At 29.7% G+C, this 19,065-nt stretch overlaps 1 protein-coding gene across 1 annotated transcript in view; it reads left to right on the top strand.

Annotated features, from left to right (window-relative positions):
• Window positions 1-3,986: 3,986 nt before the first annotated feature.
• The window catches only part of LOC135950789 (uncharacterized), an 82,331-nt gene continuing 67,252 nt past the window's right edge, over window positions 3,987-19,065 (top strand). Inside the window, exons 1-3 of the mRNA XM_065500316.1 lie at window positions 3,987-4,622; window positions 4,917-5,787; window positions 6,004-6,280. Of these exons, the coding sequence (XP_065356388.1) occupies window positions 3,987-4,622; window positions 4,917-5,787; window positions 6,004-6,280 (1,784 nt within the window). The remainder of the gene's footprint in view (window positions 4,623-4,916; window positions 5,788-6,003; window positions 6,281-19,065) is intronic.

Genomic DNA, 19,065 nt, shown 5'->3' with positions numbered 1-19,065 from the left:
TCTGTTTCTCTCAACCCAAAACCTAAAATGTTCTCGAATAAATCACTCTCGCAGTGATATATTACAAAAAATTATTTTTAAATGGCTGCGAATGAAAGTGAACCCGTTATTTTCGGTCTCTGATTTATATATTTATAGAAGGAGCTATCGGAACACTCATCTACAGTGATAGAAAGTCCCTTTGTCTTTAGTTATTTGTCGAATTTCAGAAACAATACAATTTTTGTGAGTCATTATTTAATGAAAATTTTAAGCAATTTAATAAATTTAAATATATATGAACATTTATTCGTTTTATTTGATTATTCTACATAAAATTGTTCGAATTATTCTTTATTCGAAAATGGCCATTTTTAAATTGTTTGAATAATTATTCGTAAGAAATTATTCGATTAATCGAATGACCATTCGTCGGATGAATACCCTAATATAAGGGCATATATTGGGGTATTCATTACCACTCATGATCATTATATAATAATGACAAATATTAACGAAACAGACCCATAATTCCGTATTGAAATTAGAAAGTGAGAGCGTTTTCCACAAATAAACTGACATTCGTAGCAAAATCCACTTCAATATGAAACCATACTACTTTTGCTTTATTGGGTTAGATAAATAGTTTTAAATATTACAAATGTAACGATAAACCTCATAAACTACGTCTGTTAAGGTAGGGTACTTAAACACCTTATTATATATGAACGGAAAAAAACTAACAAAATGAAATTAAAACTAAATTATGATTATAAACCTAGACTACTAATTTAATTATACAATTCATTATAAAGTTAGTTTTTTTCACATTATAATTTAAATAATGATTAAAGGCAAAACGGAAAGTTTAACTAAAAGTAAATGACAATTAAAAGGGATTAAATAAAACTTTGTTAGAGGGAAAAGAGAAAAAGTATTATTATCAAATTGAATTTAAGATTGAATTTAAAATTTAAGTAAATATTTACACATGACATTTCCTTTGTTAAAAGACAACTCTTTTATTTAATTTTATATAGTTCATTAGTGTTGTGTCATTCCTCCATGACAATAGCAACTAAATTAAACGAAATTAAAGTTTGTTTTATTGTTCTAGTATTTTCAAAATGAAAATAGATTTCCAATAACTATTTACCAGTAAAATAATCCAAAAGCCAAGTGAACGAACATCATTCACATACACAACCTGATTTTCTATTATACCAACAACTACTATTCATTGATACAAACCAGCCATCATCTATCTATCTATCTATATCTATCTAGTCGGTAGGTCGGTCGGTCTACCAACCACAATATAACATCATCATCAATGATGTCTAAAATGAGAATGATTTTAACTTGTATCTGTATCCTAAGTATTGGTTTTGGTTCGAGTAGTATTGCTGTTTTCTATTTTTGGTATTTTTCAACAATTATTTGTATTGGCTACAAGTAACAAAATACTAAATTGTAAAAAACGTGACAAACATACTAAAGACACATGTTCATCTGTTTTTTTTTTTGGGAGGGGGATTTTGCTGCCTTTTTGTTTTTGGTAAAATAATGTCAACATAATATAACACAAACAAAATCTTTTTACATAATCTACTTGTACAAAATTGCTACTGAAATACTCTACACTAGTTTCAATTTAGTTTTAGTAGTATAGTTGGTGGTTTTAAGGATAGGAGTTTGTATGAAATAGTTTTTCCATAGATTGTATTTGTGGTGAATAATGTTTGGTTTAAGTTTTAAAGGTTTTTTTTTGTTTAGATTTTAGCTTAGAAATAATTTAATTTATAGTTGAAATTCAGTATTTTTAAATAAATTGCACAGTAGTTGTACATGACGTATGAGTAATTTTATATTAATCATACGTGTAGTAGTACATTATTGTTTTAAACATTGAAAATATGTAATTTAAAACTAATAAGAGAGTAATTGCTTTAAAATAAATAAATTATAGCACGCCAAAATTTAATTTATTTAAATATCAAAAAAAAAAAAATAATTTATTAAATATATTACCTTTAGAGATTTCTTTTTTGTCTTTTCTAAAACTTATCAAACTTCTCTGATGTCTCAAAATGTACGAAAGATTTGCATTAAATAAAAAACACATTTTTTTTCTTAATATTATTTGATTTTTTTATTTAATCTTAAAGAACACAGTATAAATCTAAGTATGGAGTATCACTTTCACAACACTGCTGGCACATTTGTCAAAATTTTCCATGACTAGTTTGCATAAATCTGGCTGGATTTTTTTGATCCAGCTTTAAAACCACTTGCGGGTTTGTTAATATAGATACTTCTCTTCAAATATCTGCACAACAATATATCCAATGTTGGCAGATCACACGATCACAGATTGAATTGTTTCGTGTGGAGAGTCTCACGGTGCATTGTTCCAAATGGAAAAATTGCCTAAAATACAGGTAGTTGTCTTAGACAAATACAATTTTGAATTGAAACTTAGTAGGACTAAATATTGTCATCATGTTTATAAACATTTCCATCAGTAGAACCTATTACTCATAGAATAAACGCATGAACGGAAGGAGTGAAGAAAAAGTTAGTCTCTTTTCACACATACGGGTGATACAAAAACAAAATACATGCAATGCATTGTCATGAATTAGGTTTTTGACAACAGACTTAGATTTTTGGCTCTCAGTTATCTATCTAGTTGTTGTCTATGCTACTACTTATCAACAGTGTTGATAGCACGCTGTTGTTAACATTGTTTAGAAGTTAGCTTAGCTCTAGGTGATCATTATGGAAATAGAAAATTCGATTTTTTCTGTTAGATTATTCATGAGACTTCTAAAAGATGACACAGACTATATAGAATTAACTGTCACAATTAAATTCGTGTGCAAAAGAAATTGATTATTATTTAAATTGATATTTAAGATTATTTTTCCAGAATTACACATCAAATTGGGACTTATGAAGCAGTATGTGATGACATTAGATAAAACTGGTCCATGTTTTGACTTTCTTTCAAGAATGTTTCCAGGTGTGAGTACAGAAAACTAAAATCTGTTAATGGCCCACAAATAAGACTATTAATGAATGACAACGATTTCATACATTCAATGAACGCTTTAGAAACAGCGACTTGGAAATCTCTTGTTGCCGTTGTGAAACATTTCTTAGGAAATCTGAAGGCTGACAGTAACCTCTTAATTAGCTTTTAAAATCTTCAATATAATATGAATATAACATGGATCCTATAGCGAAGAACAAAGAGAACGTTTTCATTCAGATTTAAGAGTGATGGAAGATATATACTAAGGTCGCTGTGATGAACATATGATGGCAGAATACTATTGGAGTATCACAAGGGTGTGTCCTAAGAACCTCCATCGTAGAGAATGTAAAAAAAGCTTTAAACCTGTAAAATAATTTAAAAAAATGTTGTAAAATCGATTGTTTCCTTTTTAACCCATGTAATTTCTCGGAAACTATACTTGGCTTTGAATTTGGGTATCGAATATACTTAAAATCTGTTTTAGTTTTGTCGGCACTAGTGAATGGTATGAAAAGCTAATAATCGATTTTTTCGACTTTTCGATCAATCATTTTTATTTCGATTTTTACAGTCGATTAATCGAACTTGTAGTGTATTTAATTAGAAAAAGAGTTCACTCCTTTAAAGTAACTTTTTATCATTGATTTAGTTTACTAATAATTTGTTTTCGCATTGCATTTATTTTAATGTACTAAACTGAAAAGGTAAAAAAAACAATACCAGTATTACCGTTAACAAAAATACTGGTTTCATTAATACTGGTTCTTAGTGTAGACATCTATTGATGTTCTTAAGTTAACTTTAGCTTGTTATAAATAAATATTAAAAAAATATAAAGCTAAAGCATTTTTATTGAGTACAGTACGGTATACTACAGTGGCGACGAGGATAAATTGCAAATAGTTTTTTTTTTATAAATTATTAAAGAAGTACATTATTTATATTAAAATAATATTAAATAAAAGAAATGGCCCAAGCAATAATTGGTAAAGTACCATATTTTGATCACACTCAAAATAATTGGGCTATATTCCACACCCAATTGGATCAGTTTTTTATTGCAAACGAAATAGTGAATGAACCAAAGAAAAAAGCCATCCTATTAACATCGTTATGTAAAACGTCACATATGCTGTTGCAAAATTTGGTGAGTCCGGCGAAAGTTGAAGATGTCGTTACAACGTTTGACATGTGTTTGGCAGTGATGAATAAGCATTTTAAGACTGCTACATCTGGGTTTGCTGAGCGATTTAAATTTTACAATGCTACAAAATCTTCCACGGAAACTATAAATGAATGGGCGGTCCGTGTTAGATCGTTGGCTGTACATTGTGAATTCGGTGCTAACTTAGAAACGGCTATTCGAGATAAGTTTGTGATGGGGTTGGAAAAGGGTCCGGCCCGTGATAAAATCTTTTTGGAGTCTGTGGAGAGCTCATTTGAAAAGGTCGTTGAAATCGCCAACAATGTGGAATATGCTAAGCACCAATATGATGTCATAGAGGACATTAAGGAGGAAAATTTGCATTTTATTAAAATAAATAAGACGAAACAACAAAAGGAGCAATACCAGGTTAAAACTGCAACACAACAACAGTGCAAGGTTTGTGGGCACTACAACCATAGGAGTGAGAATTGTAAGTTCAAGAATTATAGATGCAACCAGTGTAAGCAAAAAGGTCATTTAAAAAAAATGTGTAAGACTCAAAATTTTAATTTTATTGATAACAATGAATTAAGTTTATTCTCTATTACTAGTGATAACGATGGTCCTATTAAAATTAAAATTTTTGTTAACGAAAAAATGTTTGAAATGGAATTGGATACTGGTTCGGAAAATAATGTAATTTCTGAAAATTTTTATGAATCATTCTTTCTAAACTATGAACTCAAAAAGGTGGATGTGTTATTGAAATCATATAATGGCATGGATATAACTCCTTTAGGATCGTGCAACGTCGAGGTTAAATATGGAAATAAAACTAAGGTAATTCCTATTATTGTAATTAAGAATGGTGGCCCACCATTGTTGGGTAGGAATTTTTTAAAAAATTTTGAAATTAAAATTTGTAACCTAAATTATTCGGTACCTATGGCAAATGCACAACAAATTATTGGAGAATTTAAGAATCTTTTTGATGGTAGTTTTGGGTTGTTTAAGGGAGGTCAAGCAGTTTTGAAAATCAAAGACCAAACTATACCAAAATTTTTCAGGCCAAGGCCTTTACCTTTGGCAATTAAGGACAAAGTGGAAAAGGAAATAGATAACCTTGTAAGAATGAATATTTTGCAACCAGTTGGTTACTGTGAGTGGGGTACTCCTATTGTGCCCATCGTGAAGAAAAATGGAGGAATTAGAATTTGTGGGGACTTTAAAGTTACCCTTAATCCGTATTTAAATGTTGAGAAATACCCATTGCCTCGAATTGAGGATATTTTTTCCAAATTGCACGGTGGGGAGGAATTTACAAAATTAGATTTGAGCATGGCCTACCAACAAATTCAATTGGATGAACAATCAAGGAAATATACTACTATTTCAACTTCAAAGGGTCTGTTTCAGTACACTAGATTAATTTATGGTTTGGCTTCAGCTCCTACTATATTCCAGAGGATTATGGATTCTGTTTTAGCAGGGTTAGATGGAGTTGTCGTGTTTTTAGATGACATTTTGATCAGCGCACCTAATAGGAAATTACATGTTGAAAGACTCAAGCGTGTTCTTAACATTTTAAATGCTGCCGGGTTTAAATTGGCGTCGGAGAAGTGTGAATTTTTTTCTAAAAAAATACAATATTTAGGTCACATAATTGACAAAAATGGACTGCACATGAATCCGGAAAAAATTGATGAAATTATTAATATTCCATATCCAACAAATGTAAAGCAACTCCAAGCTTTTTTAGGTATAGTGAACTTTTATAGACAGTTTTTACCGGATGTATCTACACTTCTTAACCCACTTCACAATTTATTAAAAACAGATACCAAATTTGTTTGGAACGATAGTTGTTCCACGGCTGTTGATCACCTAAAATCTTTGTTGTTGGCTGATAATTGTTTGGCACATTTTAATGTGAATTATAATACCAGATTGACGGTAGATGCCAGTCCAGTGGGTGTGGGCGCAGTTTTGTCTCAAATTGATGAACAGGGTGTAGAAAGACCAATTGAATTTGCGTCGAGATCTTTAACGGATACGGAAAAAAGATATTCGCAATTAGATCGTGAAGCAGTGGCTATTTTATTTGGCGTTAAGAAGTTTCATTATTATGTTTATGGTCGTCATTTCACCTTAGTGTCATTTCACCAAAAAAGGGCATACCATTAATGGCATCAAATAGATTACAACGCATCGCTTTAACTTTATCAGGTTACCAATTTGATATTTGTCATATTAAGTCGAAAAGTAATATCGCAGACTATTTCTCTAGATATCCAAACGATTCCAAATTCCTTTTGGAAGAATTTCCTGATAACGTGTATATTAATTATTTAGCTAGCCTTAATGAAGAAGATACATTTTTGGACTTTGAGGTAATAGGTAATATAACGATGAAGGATAAATTATTGCAGAAAGTTAACAACTTTATTAAAATGGGCTGGCCAAGAAAATGTCCAGAGTCTGAACTTCTTCCATATTTTTTGAAACGAAATGAATTATCAGAGGAACAAAATTGCTTGTTTTGGGGATATCGTTTGATTATACCAGGAGAATTAACAACAAAAGTAGTAAAGTTTTTACACGCTTCTCATATGGGTATAGTAAAAATGAAGTCAATGGCTCGTGAATGCTGTTGGTGGCCAGGGCAGTCTAGGGATTTGGAAAAAATTGTTAGATCTTGCGAATCTTGTTTATTAACTCGTTCGAATCCAACACAACAAGAATTAATTCCGTGGCCTAGAACCTACGAAGTATGGTCCAGGATACATATAGACTTTTTTGGTCCATTTTTGAAACGGTGGTGTTTAGTGGTTGTTGATAGTACCAGTAAATGGGTTGAATGTGTTGACATGGGTACAAATACAACAAGTGATGCTGTTATATCCGTTTTACGTGAACTTTTCGCTCGTTTTGGACTTCCAAAATGTGTGATTTCAGATAACGGTACATCATTTGTTTCAAATAAATTTAAACAGTTCTTAAGAAATAATGGAATTGAACAAATCACAACACCAGTTGGACATCCCGCTACCAACGGGCAGGCGGAAAATGTAGTTAAAATAATTAAAAATTCTTTAAAACGTAATTTGAATAACACGCCATTATCTGAATTCCATAGTGCATTATGTCGCTTTTTGTTTGATTATAGAAACACAACGCACTCAACTATTGGAGTTTCTCCGGCTTATTTCATGTTTAACAAAAGGAAATTGCGAACGAGACTTGATCTTATTAATCCAAAAAGAAAAGTTGAAAATATAAAAATATCCGATATTAAAAACTTTGCAAAAGAAAAACAGAAAAATCAAATAAAATATTATAAAGGTTTTAAGAAAATAGTTTTTAACAAAAACGATAATGTTATTGTTAAAGATTATTCTGTTCCGGGTAAAGTTTCATGGTCGAAAGGTAAAATTTTTAAAGTTTTTTGGTAAAAATGGAATCGAATAAATTATGGAAAAGACATACAAATCAAATAATACCCTGTAATAATCCCAATGCTTTATAAATTCCGACTACCATATCAGATCCATTCCAAAAATTTTATCCCGTCAGTATAGATGAAAATGAAAATCAAAAAAGTTTGGAAAACAAAAATAATAAAAGTCAAGAAAATATTGTAAACGAAAATATGAAAAATCAAGAAAACGAAATTGTTAATTCTAAAAATAACAAATGTACAAATAACTGTAATAATCAAACTGAAGATTGTCAAACCATTAACAAAGGTAAATACAATTTAAGACAGAGAAAACAAAAAAGTTAAAAAAATATTGTATTTATCTCTACTATTTTCACATACATATGTACAATAAGTTGTAAGTTTATTTTTTCTCATCCATAAACATTTTTTTAATGAATTTTGAATAATCACAATATAATGTAAAAATTTTTATGGATGCAAAAAATATGTTGGGGGTATTGTAGTGTATTTAATTAGAAAAAGAGTTCACTCCTTTAAAGTAACTTTTTATCATTGATTTAGTTTACTAATAATTTGTTTTCGCATTGCATTTATTTTAATGTACTAAACTGAAAAGGTAAAAACAACAATACCAGTATTACCGTTAACAAAAATACTGGTTTCATTAATACTGGTTCTTAGTGTAGACATCTATTGATGTTCTTAAGTTAACTTACTTCTTCAGCAACTAGCATAAGATTAAGACGTTTAGCTTGTTATAAATAAATATTAAAAAAATATAAAGCTAAAGGATTTTTATTGAGTACAGTACGGTATACTACAGAACTCAATAATCGATTTTTTAATAATCGACCTGCATTTTTGGGAATTATATAAATTTACGGATTAAAATCATATTTTGGAAGAGTATTATAACTCCTTTATGTTGAGGTGCTCATTTTATAAACCGTAACGACAAACATTTGACAACAATTTTATGGAAAACATTTCGTAGCACATTTTATAAAAATTGTTTAAGGTTGAAAAGATGTCGCATTAAAAAATGAGGTCCTCCGTGAATATTTTCCCATGTCAGCTGAAGATTAATATATTGCAAATTGTAATGAAAACAAAAAACGTAGACAATACTAAAAATTCCGGAATTTTATTTCTATTTCGATTAATCGTTATTAAAAATCGATTTCAGCATAAAAACGAAATAATCGTTTTTAGACCCTGAAAATCTATATTCGACCATAATCGTAATCGATTTACCATTCACTAGGCGGCACCAAAATCATTGTATACATGTGTTATTATTTGCAAAAATAAATAAATGATAAACAAGAACAAACAATGCGCAAATTTGAGCTCCATATATTGAAAATTCGGTGTGCTATTGCAAATATAAAATTTTCTTGAACTTATTTATGTATTAAGTATTTCATTTAATTAGTTTTTAATTAACAATAGCACTAAATTATCCAAAAAAGTAAAATTTCATAAATTTAGACACATTTCAAATTAAAATTGTAGTATATCTGTTATTGAAAAAATTTATTTTGTAACCCCCTGTCTATACTTGACAAATATTCATCATAACAATAAATGACATTTGTTGTCAAGACAAAATTGTCTAAACAAAAGCACTAACAATTTTATCACAACGAAGCAATAATACTAATAAATGGAGACTATACCTGATAATTCATTATCTAGACAACCATTTTGAAGTTTATCATGATAAAATTTGTCAGGTATAGACAGGAGGTAAAGAAATATAAAATAATTAAAATTATGTAGTATATAATTTGCTACAAAATTGTTTTCTATTTAGAATATTCTGAAGTAACCAAAAAGAATACTTATGCCCTAATTTTATTTTTATATTTATCATAACATATTCTTCGTTTCTGTATATAATATTGAATTTTATAAAACAGAAGAAAACGTTCCCAAGCGCTTGAAACAGCAAAATCAAACGTTGAGAATTTTTATTCGTTTCAATATATTTTTCATTGATTTTTAAATTTTCAAAGAAAAAACATTTGTATTATAATGTGTTTTTATACCCTTCAGCTTCTTGAGAAGGGTATATACATATAAGTTTGACATTCCGTTTGTAATTTCCACAATATAATTTTCCGACCCTCTAAAGTATATATATTCTGGATCTATATAGATAGCGGAGTCGATTAAGCCATGTCCGTCTGTCTGCCTGTCTGTTGAAATAAATTTTCTGAAGACCCCAGATATCTTCGGGATCCAAATCTTCAATAACTCTGTCAGACATGCTTTCGAGAATTTTCCTATTTAAAACTCGGTCCACAAATGGCTGAGATATGAGGAAAAAACCAGGACAACCTCGATTTTTGACCTATATCTGGTTTACTAAGTCATTAATATAGACAATATGGATATCTAATGATAGATATTTCAAAGACCTTTGCAAAGACGTATATAAGACCATAGTAAGTTGGACATACAATGGGTCAAAATCGGAAAAATATTTTTTATACCGAATTTTTTTCACAAAAAAAAAAATTAAAATTTTTTAAAATTTAAAAAAAAATTTTAAATTTAAAAACAAGTCGATCTCTTCGTGTCTATTAGTTAACTAATTTATTTATAACCATATTTTTCTTAAGTACTAATTATACAATTCTTAAAACTAAACTAGACTAAACACATGTTGAAAAGTGTTTGCCTAAAATTATTTATATTTTATATCTACCCACACTTAACATTAGTGTGAGGGAAAATACTTTATGATCTAATCTTTTATGATCTGCACATTTTACTATCTGCTTGTATGTGTATGTCAAAGATCCTATCAAAAATAAAAGACCAGAAAATGTACAGTTTCACAAAACTGAACAGACTTGAAACGCAAACATCGTTTCGTTTTATAAAATATCAAATTTTTTTTCGTACCAAACGGAAACGCAAACGAAAATTCGTTTGAAGATACAAAATGAGGCCATTGGACTAATGTTTGCGTTTTAAGTCAATCTTTTGATGTGGTACCAAGAGTCTGAAAACATCATTTTTATGTCAACTTTCTGCCAAACAAATTAAAAAATTTTTATTTATTTTCCAACAAATAAAATTTATTGAAAAAATTGTAAAATTTTAAGAGAAGTCCTAGAAATTCCAAATAAATTAGCGTGGAATGAACAAAAAATATCAAAAAGGTTATGGAATTGATGTCGATGCAGATACAATCAACCGCTTCTTTAAAAAAGCTGGACTTCAGTCGTACATGGCCAGATAAAAACCGATCATTAGTCGCAAAACTCTACATACGATTTTATTATCTAACAAAGAATAACAAGAAGGGAAGCCTCTCATTTTTTCTACAACAACAACTTCTCTCTCTTCTCACATACAAGTAGTATGTAAATTCAACACTCTTGAGAGAGAGATTTAACTTCAAAACTTTTTCTTGAAAATTGCACAAAATTGCAATTCTAACATACACTTTCACCATCACATAATATTTTTATTATTTTTTTTCACACATTTGAACCATTTAAATAACCGAAACGTGTATATTTTGCACAAACGAAAAAAATATTTTTTTAATTTGTTTGACATTAATTTTTTGGGGGTTGAAATAAAAACTAAAATAAACACATTTGTAAAATTTCGTATTGGAAATTAATAAAAAAATTTAAATAAACTTAAGTAAGCTGAGAGTAACAATAATTCCTCTCTTCACACGTACTTGCGATATGTGAATTCAACACTTGTGAGAGAAATTAACACATTAAAATACTTGAAATTTTACCTTTGATTTTCCGACTAAATACAGACCGAACCACTTTATTACACTTCTATACACTATTTTATGATTTTTTTTTAACAATTTACAGCACATTTTATTTCCGAAACACGTTAATTTTGCTCAAACGAAAAAAAATACTTTTTATTAATTTTTGACACTTAATTTTATTTGTGGTGGAATTTAATTTATTGAACAGAGTTTCAATTTTTGGTATTGAAAATAGAAGAAAATTTACATAAATTTAAATTTTAACATTTTTATACAACTCAGTGTGTCTGGTGAAAATTAAAAAGGCACCAACACAATCTCAAAACTTTGTACTAATACATGCTCACGACTTAGGTTTTTGACAACAGACTTAGGTTTTTTCTATGACCATCAGTAACCAAAAAAACATATTTTTAATTATTTTTTAATGGAATGGTTTTTTTTTTAAAAAAGTATCAAAAAGAGGGATCATTTACCTTATACGTTCAAATTTATAAAAAGTTCCAAAATCCATTTGAATTTTTTAGACTACAATTCCACTTAAATTTAATTTCTGTAAAAGTAACAAAGCAAAATGTGGTTCGTGGTTCATATGATATTCCTTAAAAATAATATAAACTATGAAGATTATGGCTACATCGACAGGTTTTTGATAACTAACAATGCCTCATTTTAAGGTGAAAATATTTCTTAGTTAGGTATAAAGTCAAATATTATGGATAAAATTTGTGATGAAAATTAATATTTATGAATGAAAATAAAGTTCAATATTGATGATTTAGAATATTAAAGTTGTTATTAATACGATTCTAACCAAGCCGCCATTTTTATACAAGTTAAATTTAGGTGTTAAAAATGTTTCTTATATGATTTAGAGTTTCGCAATTGCTTTAAATTTATTCTGTATTCCTCGAATTATTTTAAGAATTTCTGCATTATTTATTATATATTCTATGGCCAGTTTAGATATCGGAATATTATCCCATCAAAAACTTATGCGAACCCCTCGCTGACAAAATTTATGAACTTGAAACTTAGAAATGCGGCTCAAAAAATGAGAAAATTCAATACCTAACAGAAATTCTTCAGTCATTAGAAATTATGAAGTTTGTAACAAATATTAAGAAATAAAATAAAGTTTTATAATTCATTTGGACGATTTTATAAAAACCTTTTACTACTTTTTTTAAAACGATTCCGGTAGTAAATTTCGCCGTGTTAATGAAGTGCCATATAATTTAGCTTAGATAATTTAAAATTTAGGCTTAGCAAAAATTATAAAATATATGAGGATCTTTAAATTAATTGCTCACCATTGAAATGTCTGCCTTCAATAGTAAAATATGTTGGTGAATTATATTTTCTTTTACTTTGAAGATTATATGTATTCCTATCATTCTTGTTCAATATTTCTCATATTTTATTTATAAAACAATACATTTTCGAATTAATAATTACTATTATTGCCTTCAACACCCACTCAACTTCCTTTTATTCCGGAAAATACTTAAATTTTAATACTTTTGTCACTTCACATTTTTAACACGAACATTAAACAGCCTTACAAGTACTTTTAATTAAATGATCAAAATAATAAATGCAGTGTTTATATTAAACAATGAAATAAAAAAAATTAACGCAAAAGAAAATAAATAATAAATAAAAAATTTATTCATCATGTCGTATGATTAATATTAATTTTTTAATAAATATTTTTAATATCACTCATACGCAGTGTATGAAATGATGTCTGTTATTTATGTAAATGTAAAGGTACTTATACATATGTGTGTTTGTTTGTGTATTTATATGCGTAAGTATATCATACGGATAATAATAAATAAATTTTCAGTTTTTATTAAATCCTCATTCTCGTTTTTAATCTTAATTTATTAACACTATTAAAAAATCAGTAAATACTTTATTATTTCATTCATTTTTACTGTTTACTCAAGTAAAATAATAATAATAATGCCAGCAACAACAAAAAACAACAACAACAGCAGAAACAGTAATTGCAGCAGCAGCAATACATCAGCAACAAAAACAGTACAACGACAGAACCAGACGTTGTAGCCACTGCAGGCGTTTGAGAATTGCAAATGTGCGTGAAGGGAAGGTTGGTGGCTTAAAAGAGCAGTGATGGCAATTTTATAGTAGAAAATTCTATAACTTAAGTTACAGAAGAGTAAAAATGATTAAAGGTTTATTTTAAAATAGCCATTAATATAATTTTTAAAAAAGTTTCATATTTTTGGAAAAAATACATTTAAACTATATAATTGAACAACTTTTAAGGTAGCTTTTTGAAAACTATATATCCAAAATGAACACATTATACAGCCTGTATAAAAATCGCTCAATTGGCCACACTATTGTTCTGGTTGGCATACATATGTGTGGCATGCAGTAAATGTGGATAAAAAGAACAAGCTATTTGTAATCGATTTCTCAGTTTATTGTAACTACTGTTTGCAATTATTGTGGTTGTTATTTTACACTTGTAAACACACATTCACATACTTTACATATACTATCATACGCATACAAATACAAACACACACACAGATACATCTTTTTGTTTGTAAACATGCCAAATTGCAGACTGCAGTATAAAAACTTAATTTAAATCGCGAGCTCATCTATAGAAACATTATAAAACAGCTATGAAGACAAATATAGCATTATAAAGAGAGAATTTTTATATTGATCGGCCAAAAGCTGCTATACTGCTATAATTTAAGACATTTGGTAATTATTCAAACTTTATATATATGTAATTTGAAAGTATATTTTTAATTAGGCATAAGTTAATTTTATTATAATTTATTTGTAATAATTCAAAGAATATCACTGAATACTAAAATTTGAATGCATTTTCTACCCTGTCAAGGGCATCATCAACAATCTTCATTGTCAAGGTCTTATTGTAAATTTCATATATTTAACTTACAATTATTAGGAATTAAAATATGGGAAATTTATTATTTGATTAGTGTGTCTGTTACTGTAGTCAACCTTTGGTTGACAATTCAGCTATGTATGTTTTTGTGTTTTTTCCTTTCCTTGGTGTTGATTCGTTGAATTAAACTGGAGATTGGAAACTGATTTTATATTAGTCTTTACTGTGCCATGTGTGTCCCTCAGATTAATAGTCCAGCACAATATCGACTGGTCTATCGGGGCACCCAACATTTCAAATAGAAATGTAAATGAAAACAGAGGCAATATTTAAATGTGTCTATAACTATTAAAATGTTGTACTTTGATATTTCTGAAAAATGGTTCGAAATTCTAAAATTATGTAAATAAAAAAGTTTCTTTTGATTCAAAAATGTCGAATTTTGTACCAACAGAGCGTCATATACCCTACACCACAATAGTGGTTTGTGCTGATTTTTGTAACGTTCAAAAATATCTGTCTAACACATCGATCGATACAAAATCACTATCTGAGTCGATTAGAAGATGTCCGTCTGTCCGTCCGTCTGGTTGGCTGGATGTCCATTAGAGTGTTCCAATATTGTACAGAGGAAAAAAATTCAAAAAAATCCCATCGCTAGAATTATTCTATGTTTTGAAGAAACACGCTGTGTAAAATATTAGGATGATTGGATAACGTTAACTGCCCAGCAAAAACTTCGCTTACAAAGCTACAAGTAATTTCTTTTTTAATAACTTACTACTTAAGTAAAGTCTAAAAAAACAAAATAAACAAACAAAAAAAACTGTTACTTTTTTTCAATTTGCCCATTTTTTTTATTGCATGTTTATTTTTAGAAAAATAGAAAAGAATATTGCAGTACTGTGTGAAAACCATTATTTGATGTACAATGAAATAACTAAGCAGTGGTGTAGTGAGCACAACGGCAAACTACCAAACAGAAGGTTGCAGTTTCGAATTGGGTCTACGACCTATTTTTTTTATTTTTATTTTTTTGTGTAAATAAAAATTCTATAAATAACTCAACTAACAAAACAACTTATTTCCGGCCAAAATATAAAGGATTGCTTTTGGGACATCGCGAACAAAAATAATGACTTCTTACAGTAGAAAAATAAGTAGTTGAGTCTAATTCCCCTTATTTTTTTAGGAACTTCAAATTTTGTATGACCATAAAGATCCTGCATACCAAGTTTTAACTTATTTGAAATGGGTAAGTTGTGATGCGTTGTCACAATTTTTTTGTTTTTTCCAAATATTGAATTTACAGATTGACAGGTAATTCCAAAACCCGTCAAGCCTTTATTTTATTTTAAAGCTGTTTCAAGTAATGTTTGATTTTTTAGTTGACATTTTACATCCCCTTTATTTTCCCAGCTCTGTATATCCGCATTTCCATGCTATAGCTTTATTACTTTACTCTCATTCCTTTCATAAACATACGTTGTTTTGTTTGGTGGTATATAGCTGCGTATGTTTTAAGCGTTTGTAGATACATATTCGCATTTTTACAATTAAAAAAATGTATGTATATATAATAGTATTACCGCATGTAGACAGACAAAATTTACTCAAGCTGCTAGCCACCACAGTTATTTGTTAATTATGCTACAAAATTGCACTTATCACCTGAATACCCGTGGCCATAAACGCTCGCACACTTGCAAACGTATTCTCTTTGCGCTGTTAAAGTTGATGGGGAACATGAATGAAATAATTTGTCATGTCTATAATGTAGACATCATTAACAAGGACATTGTCGAACAATATCGATTGATGTATTTTTTTATCTGGGAGATTTTTAAGTAAATGTTTATGTGTTTAAAGTTTTTGTGAAAATTATGGCAAAACTATACATTTAATTAATTGAATACTTTTTCAGTTTTTTTTCTTATTAGGCTGATGATCAACACTTCCCAATTACGGAAGGGTAAATATGTCCTACCTCTTCATGTGGCAGCAAAATTCATCGAAATATCATTGGAATATTAAAAACAAAAGACATCAGCTTTAATAGATATATAAGAAGTTTTTAACAGCTTCTAGTTGATGTAGATCATTGTGAAACATGGACGGTTTTATTAACATATATTTTTCTGTTCGGGCAACGTTCCGTGAGCTTCGTTCATTTTACGGTAAGGCCCAATTCTGTATGAATGGGTACGTCAATAAACAAAATAGTCATATTTGGAGAGATACAAATCTACATGAGATCCAAGAGCGTCCAATGCTTCCCGAAAAAGTCAATGTTTGGTGTGGCTTTTGGGCTGGCGGCCTCATCGGTCCATATTTCTTTGAGTACAATGTTGGTAAGGACCTAACATTGGACCTAATTCTGATCTATAACTGGATTACTAAGTCATTAACATAGACAATATATATAAATATCCCACACGCATCCCACTAAGCGAATGGACCTAAGCTTTCCATTGAGCAAAAAAAAAAAAATTAAAAATCCAAAAATTGTATTTCTTTAGTTACAAAATATTTATTTTGATAGATATCCCACTAGCGTCCCACTAAGGGACCAAAAATATCTTAAAGAAATGGACCTAAGCTTTCTTTTGATCAAAAACTTTTTTTTTAAAAAAGGCTCCATTTTGAAAAAAGTTAGATTTTGCAAAAAAAAGGTCAAAAATTTTATGTTTTGAGATACAAAATATTTATTTTGATAGATATCCCACTCGCATCCACTAAGCGACCAAAATGGTTTTCAAGGAAAATATCTCAGCTTTTATTTGAGCTAAAAAAATTTAAAAAAAGGTTCATTTTGAAAAAAAAGTCAACAAAGTTTTTGATTTTGCAAAAACAAGTCAAAAATGTTATGTTTTGAGTTACAAAATATTTATTTTGATAGATTGTAACATGGAGATAGTAACTAAGATCCCAATTTCTTGTACATATTTACTTTTTAAGTTACTTTTATATTCAATTATTATTTTTCATTTACATGAACACACCACTGTCTCACAACAGAACATTGAACAATATAATTCCCAAACGGTTTAGATGAAAATAAGTATAAAGCAAGGTTGAGTTACAATCGAGGCGGTTCACACAAGACACGAATGCGCTATATAAGTCTCGGAAATTGTAATATTATAATTGAAGAGCCGACAGACTATACGAAAGTAAAACCTGTTGTAAATTTTTGGAACAATACGAGACCTTTGGTTGAGTATTGGATAAATTACCTACACAGTGACTTCGGTTTTCTGTTCTCACAGCGGCTTTGGCCATAGAGAACATAGAGCGGAAACTCGAAAAAAACTCAAACAAAAAAATTACTCAAAAAAGTTACACATACGAGTGTTGTTTTTGTTTTCACATAGTTTTTTTTACTAATACATTCTTACCACTTAGGTTTTTGACAACTGAGTTAGGTTTTTGACAGGAGAGTTTCCGCTCTATGTGTTTTCTCTATGGCTTTGGCTGTCTGTTCTCACAGTGGTTTCGACTATCTCAAGGAGAATTTATTGTACAGGTGGCGTTGATATTACACCATTGCAAAAACAACATTGTGTTTTATTGTTGCTTGGGGGGCAAATGTGTCAAAAGCAAAAATTTGTGAAAAAAACAAAAATAATAATAAAAAAATTTTGAAAACTAACAAAAAATTATAAATTTAATAAAAAACAAAAAAGTAAATAAGCCTTTACATATTTTTAAAATGTTTTGCCGTGCAAAACAAGATAACTCCAAGGCGGACAACTCCAACAAGAATATATGTACCTCCAAAGAGGATGTGCCTAAGGTCTGCGAAACGAAAAGTGGTCTGAGAAAACTAGAGCTTGTCTGAAGAAGTCCAGACTTCAAATTTTGCTCCACTTAAGCCGGCGGGCATCACCTGGAACGCATAAGAAACTACCGTTTCCCGGTTTTTGTTTTGTTTGCATAGGCAGCAATTATTAATTTCATTTTATTACACAAAAATAAATTTCAAACAATTTAATTAATTTTTTTTGAAATCGAAAAGGTAAACAAAACAACTTTTGACATAAAATAAATTCGCCTATATACAACTTTTGACAAGTCGACCACAAAGGCGAAGAAAAAAAGTAGATCAGCTGTGCTGTTAACGCCACCTGTAAAGTAAATTCGCCTTGGACTATCTATTCTCACAGTGACTTCGGTTGTCTGTTCTCACAGTGGCTTCGGCTGTCTGTTCTCACAATTGTTTCGACTGCCTGTTCTCACAGTGACTTCGGTTGTCTGGTCTCACAATGGATTCGGCTGTCAGTTCTCACAGTGGTTTTGACTGCCTGTTCTCACAGTGACTTCGGTTGCCTGTTCTCACTGTGGCTTCGGCTGCCTGTTCCCGTAGTATAAGCAATCATTGTATTATTTAGAATTTAGACACTAAGAATTAAACATTGTAGTATTTTAAAACCAACGATCCTGATATAAACCCGAACCTGTTAGCACCAAACCCGAATGCAGAGCGCCGAAACTGCGTTAAGCCGATCCTGATATTCAACCCGAACCTGTTAGCACCGAACCCGAATGCAGAGAGCCGAACCTGCATTAAGCCGATCCTGATATTCAACCCGAACCTGTTAGCACCGATCTTGATTATTCGACCCGAACCTGCGTTAAGCCGATCCTGATATTCAACCCGAACCTACTAGCAGCGATCCCGATTGCACTTAAACCGAATCCCAACAGTAGCCGATATTAGCCCGACTGAATCAACGTAGCTATTCCATCGTAATTTATTTAATATATTGATTGTAATTAAAATTAAGAAAGTTTTCAATAA

Source organism: Calliphora vicina, chromosome 2 (assembly GCF_958450345.1).
Source record: "Calliphora vicina chromosome 2, idCalVici1.1, whole genome shotgun sequence".
NCBI classification, from domain to species: Eukaryota; Metazoa; Arthropoda; class Insecta; order Diptera; family Calliphoridae; genus Calliphora; species Calliphora vicina.
The sequence above is the reverse complement of the archived record's forward strand: the minus strand, read 5'-3'. Positions and strand labels throughout refer to the sequence as shown.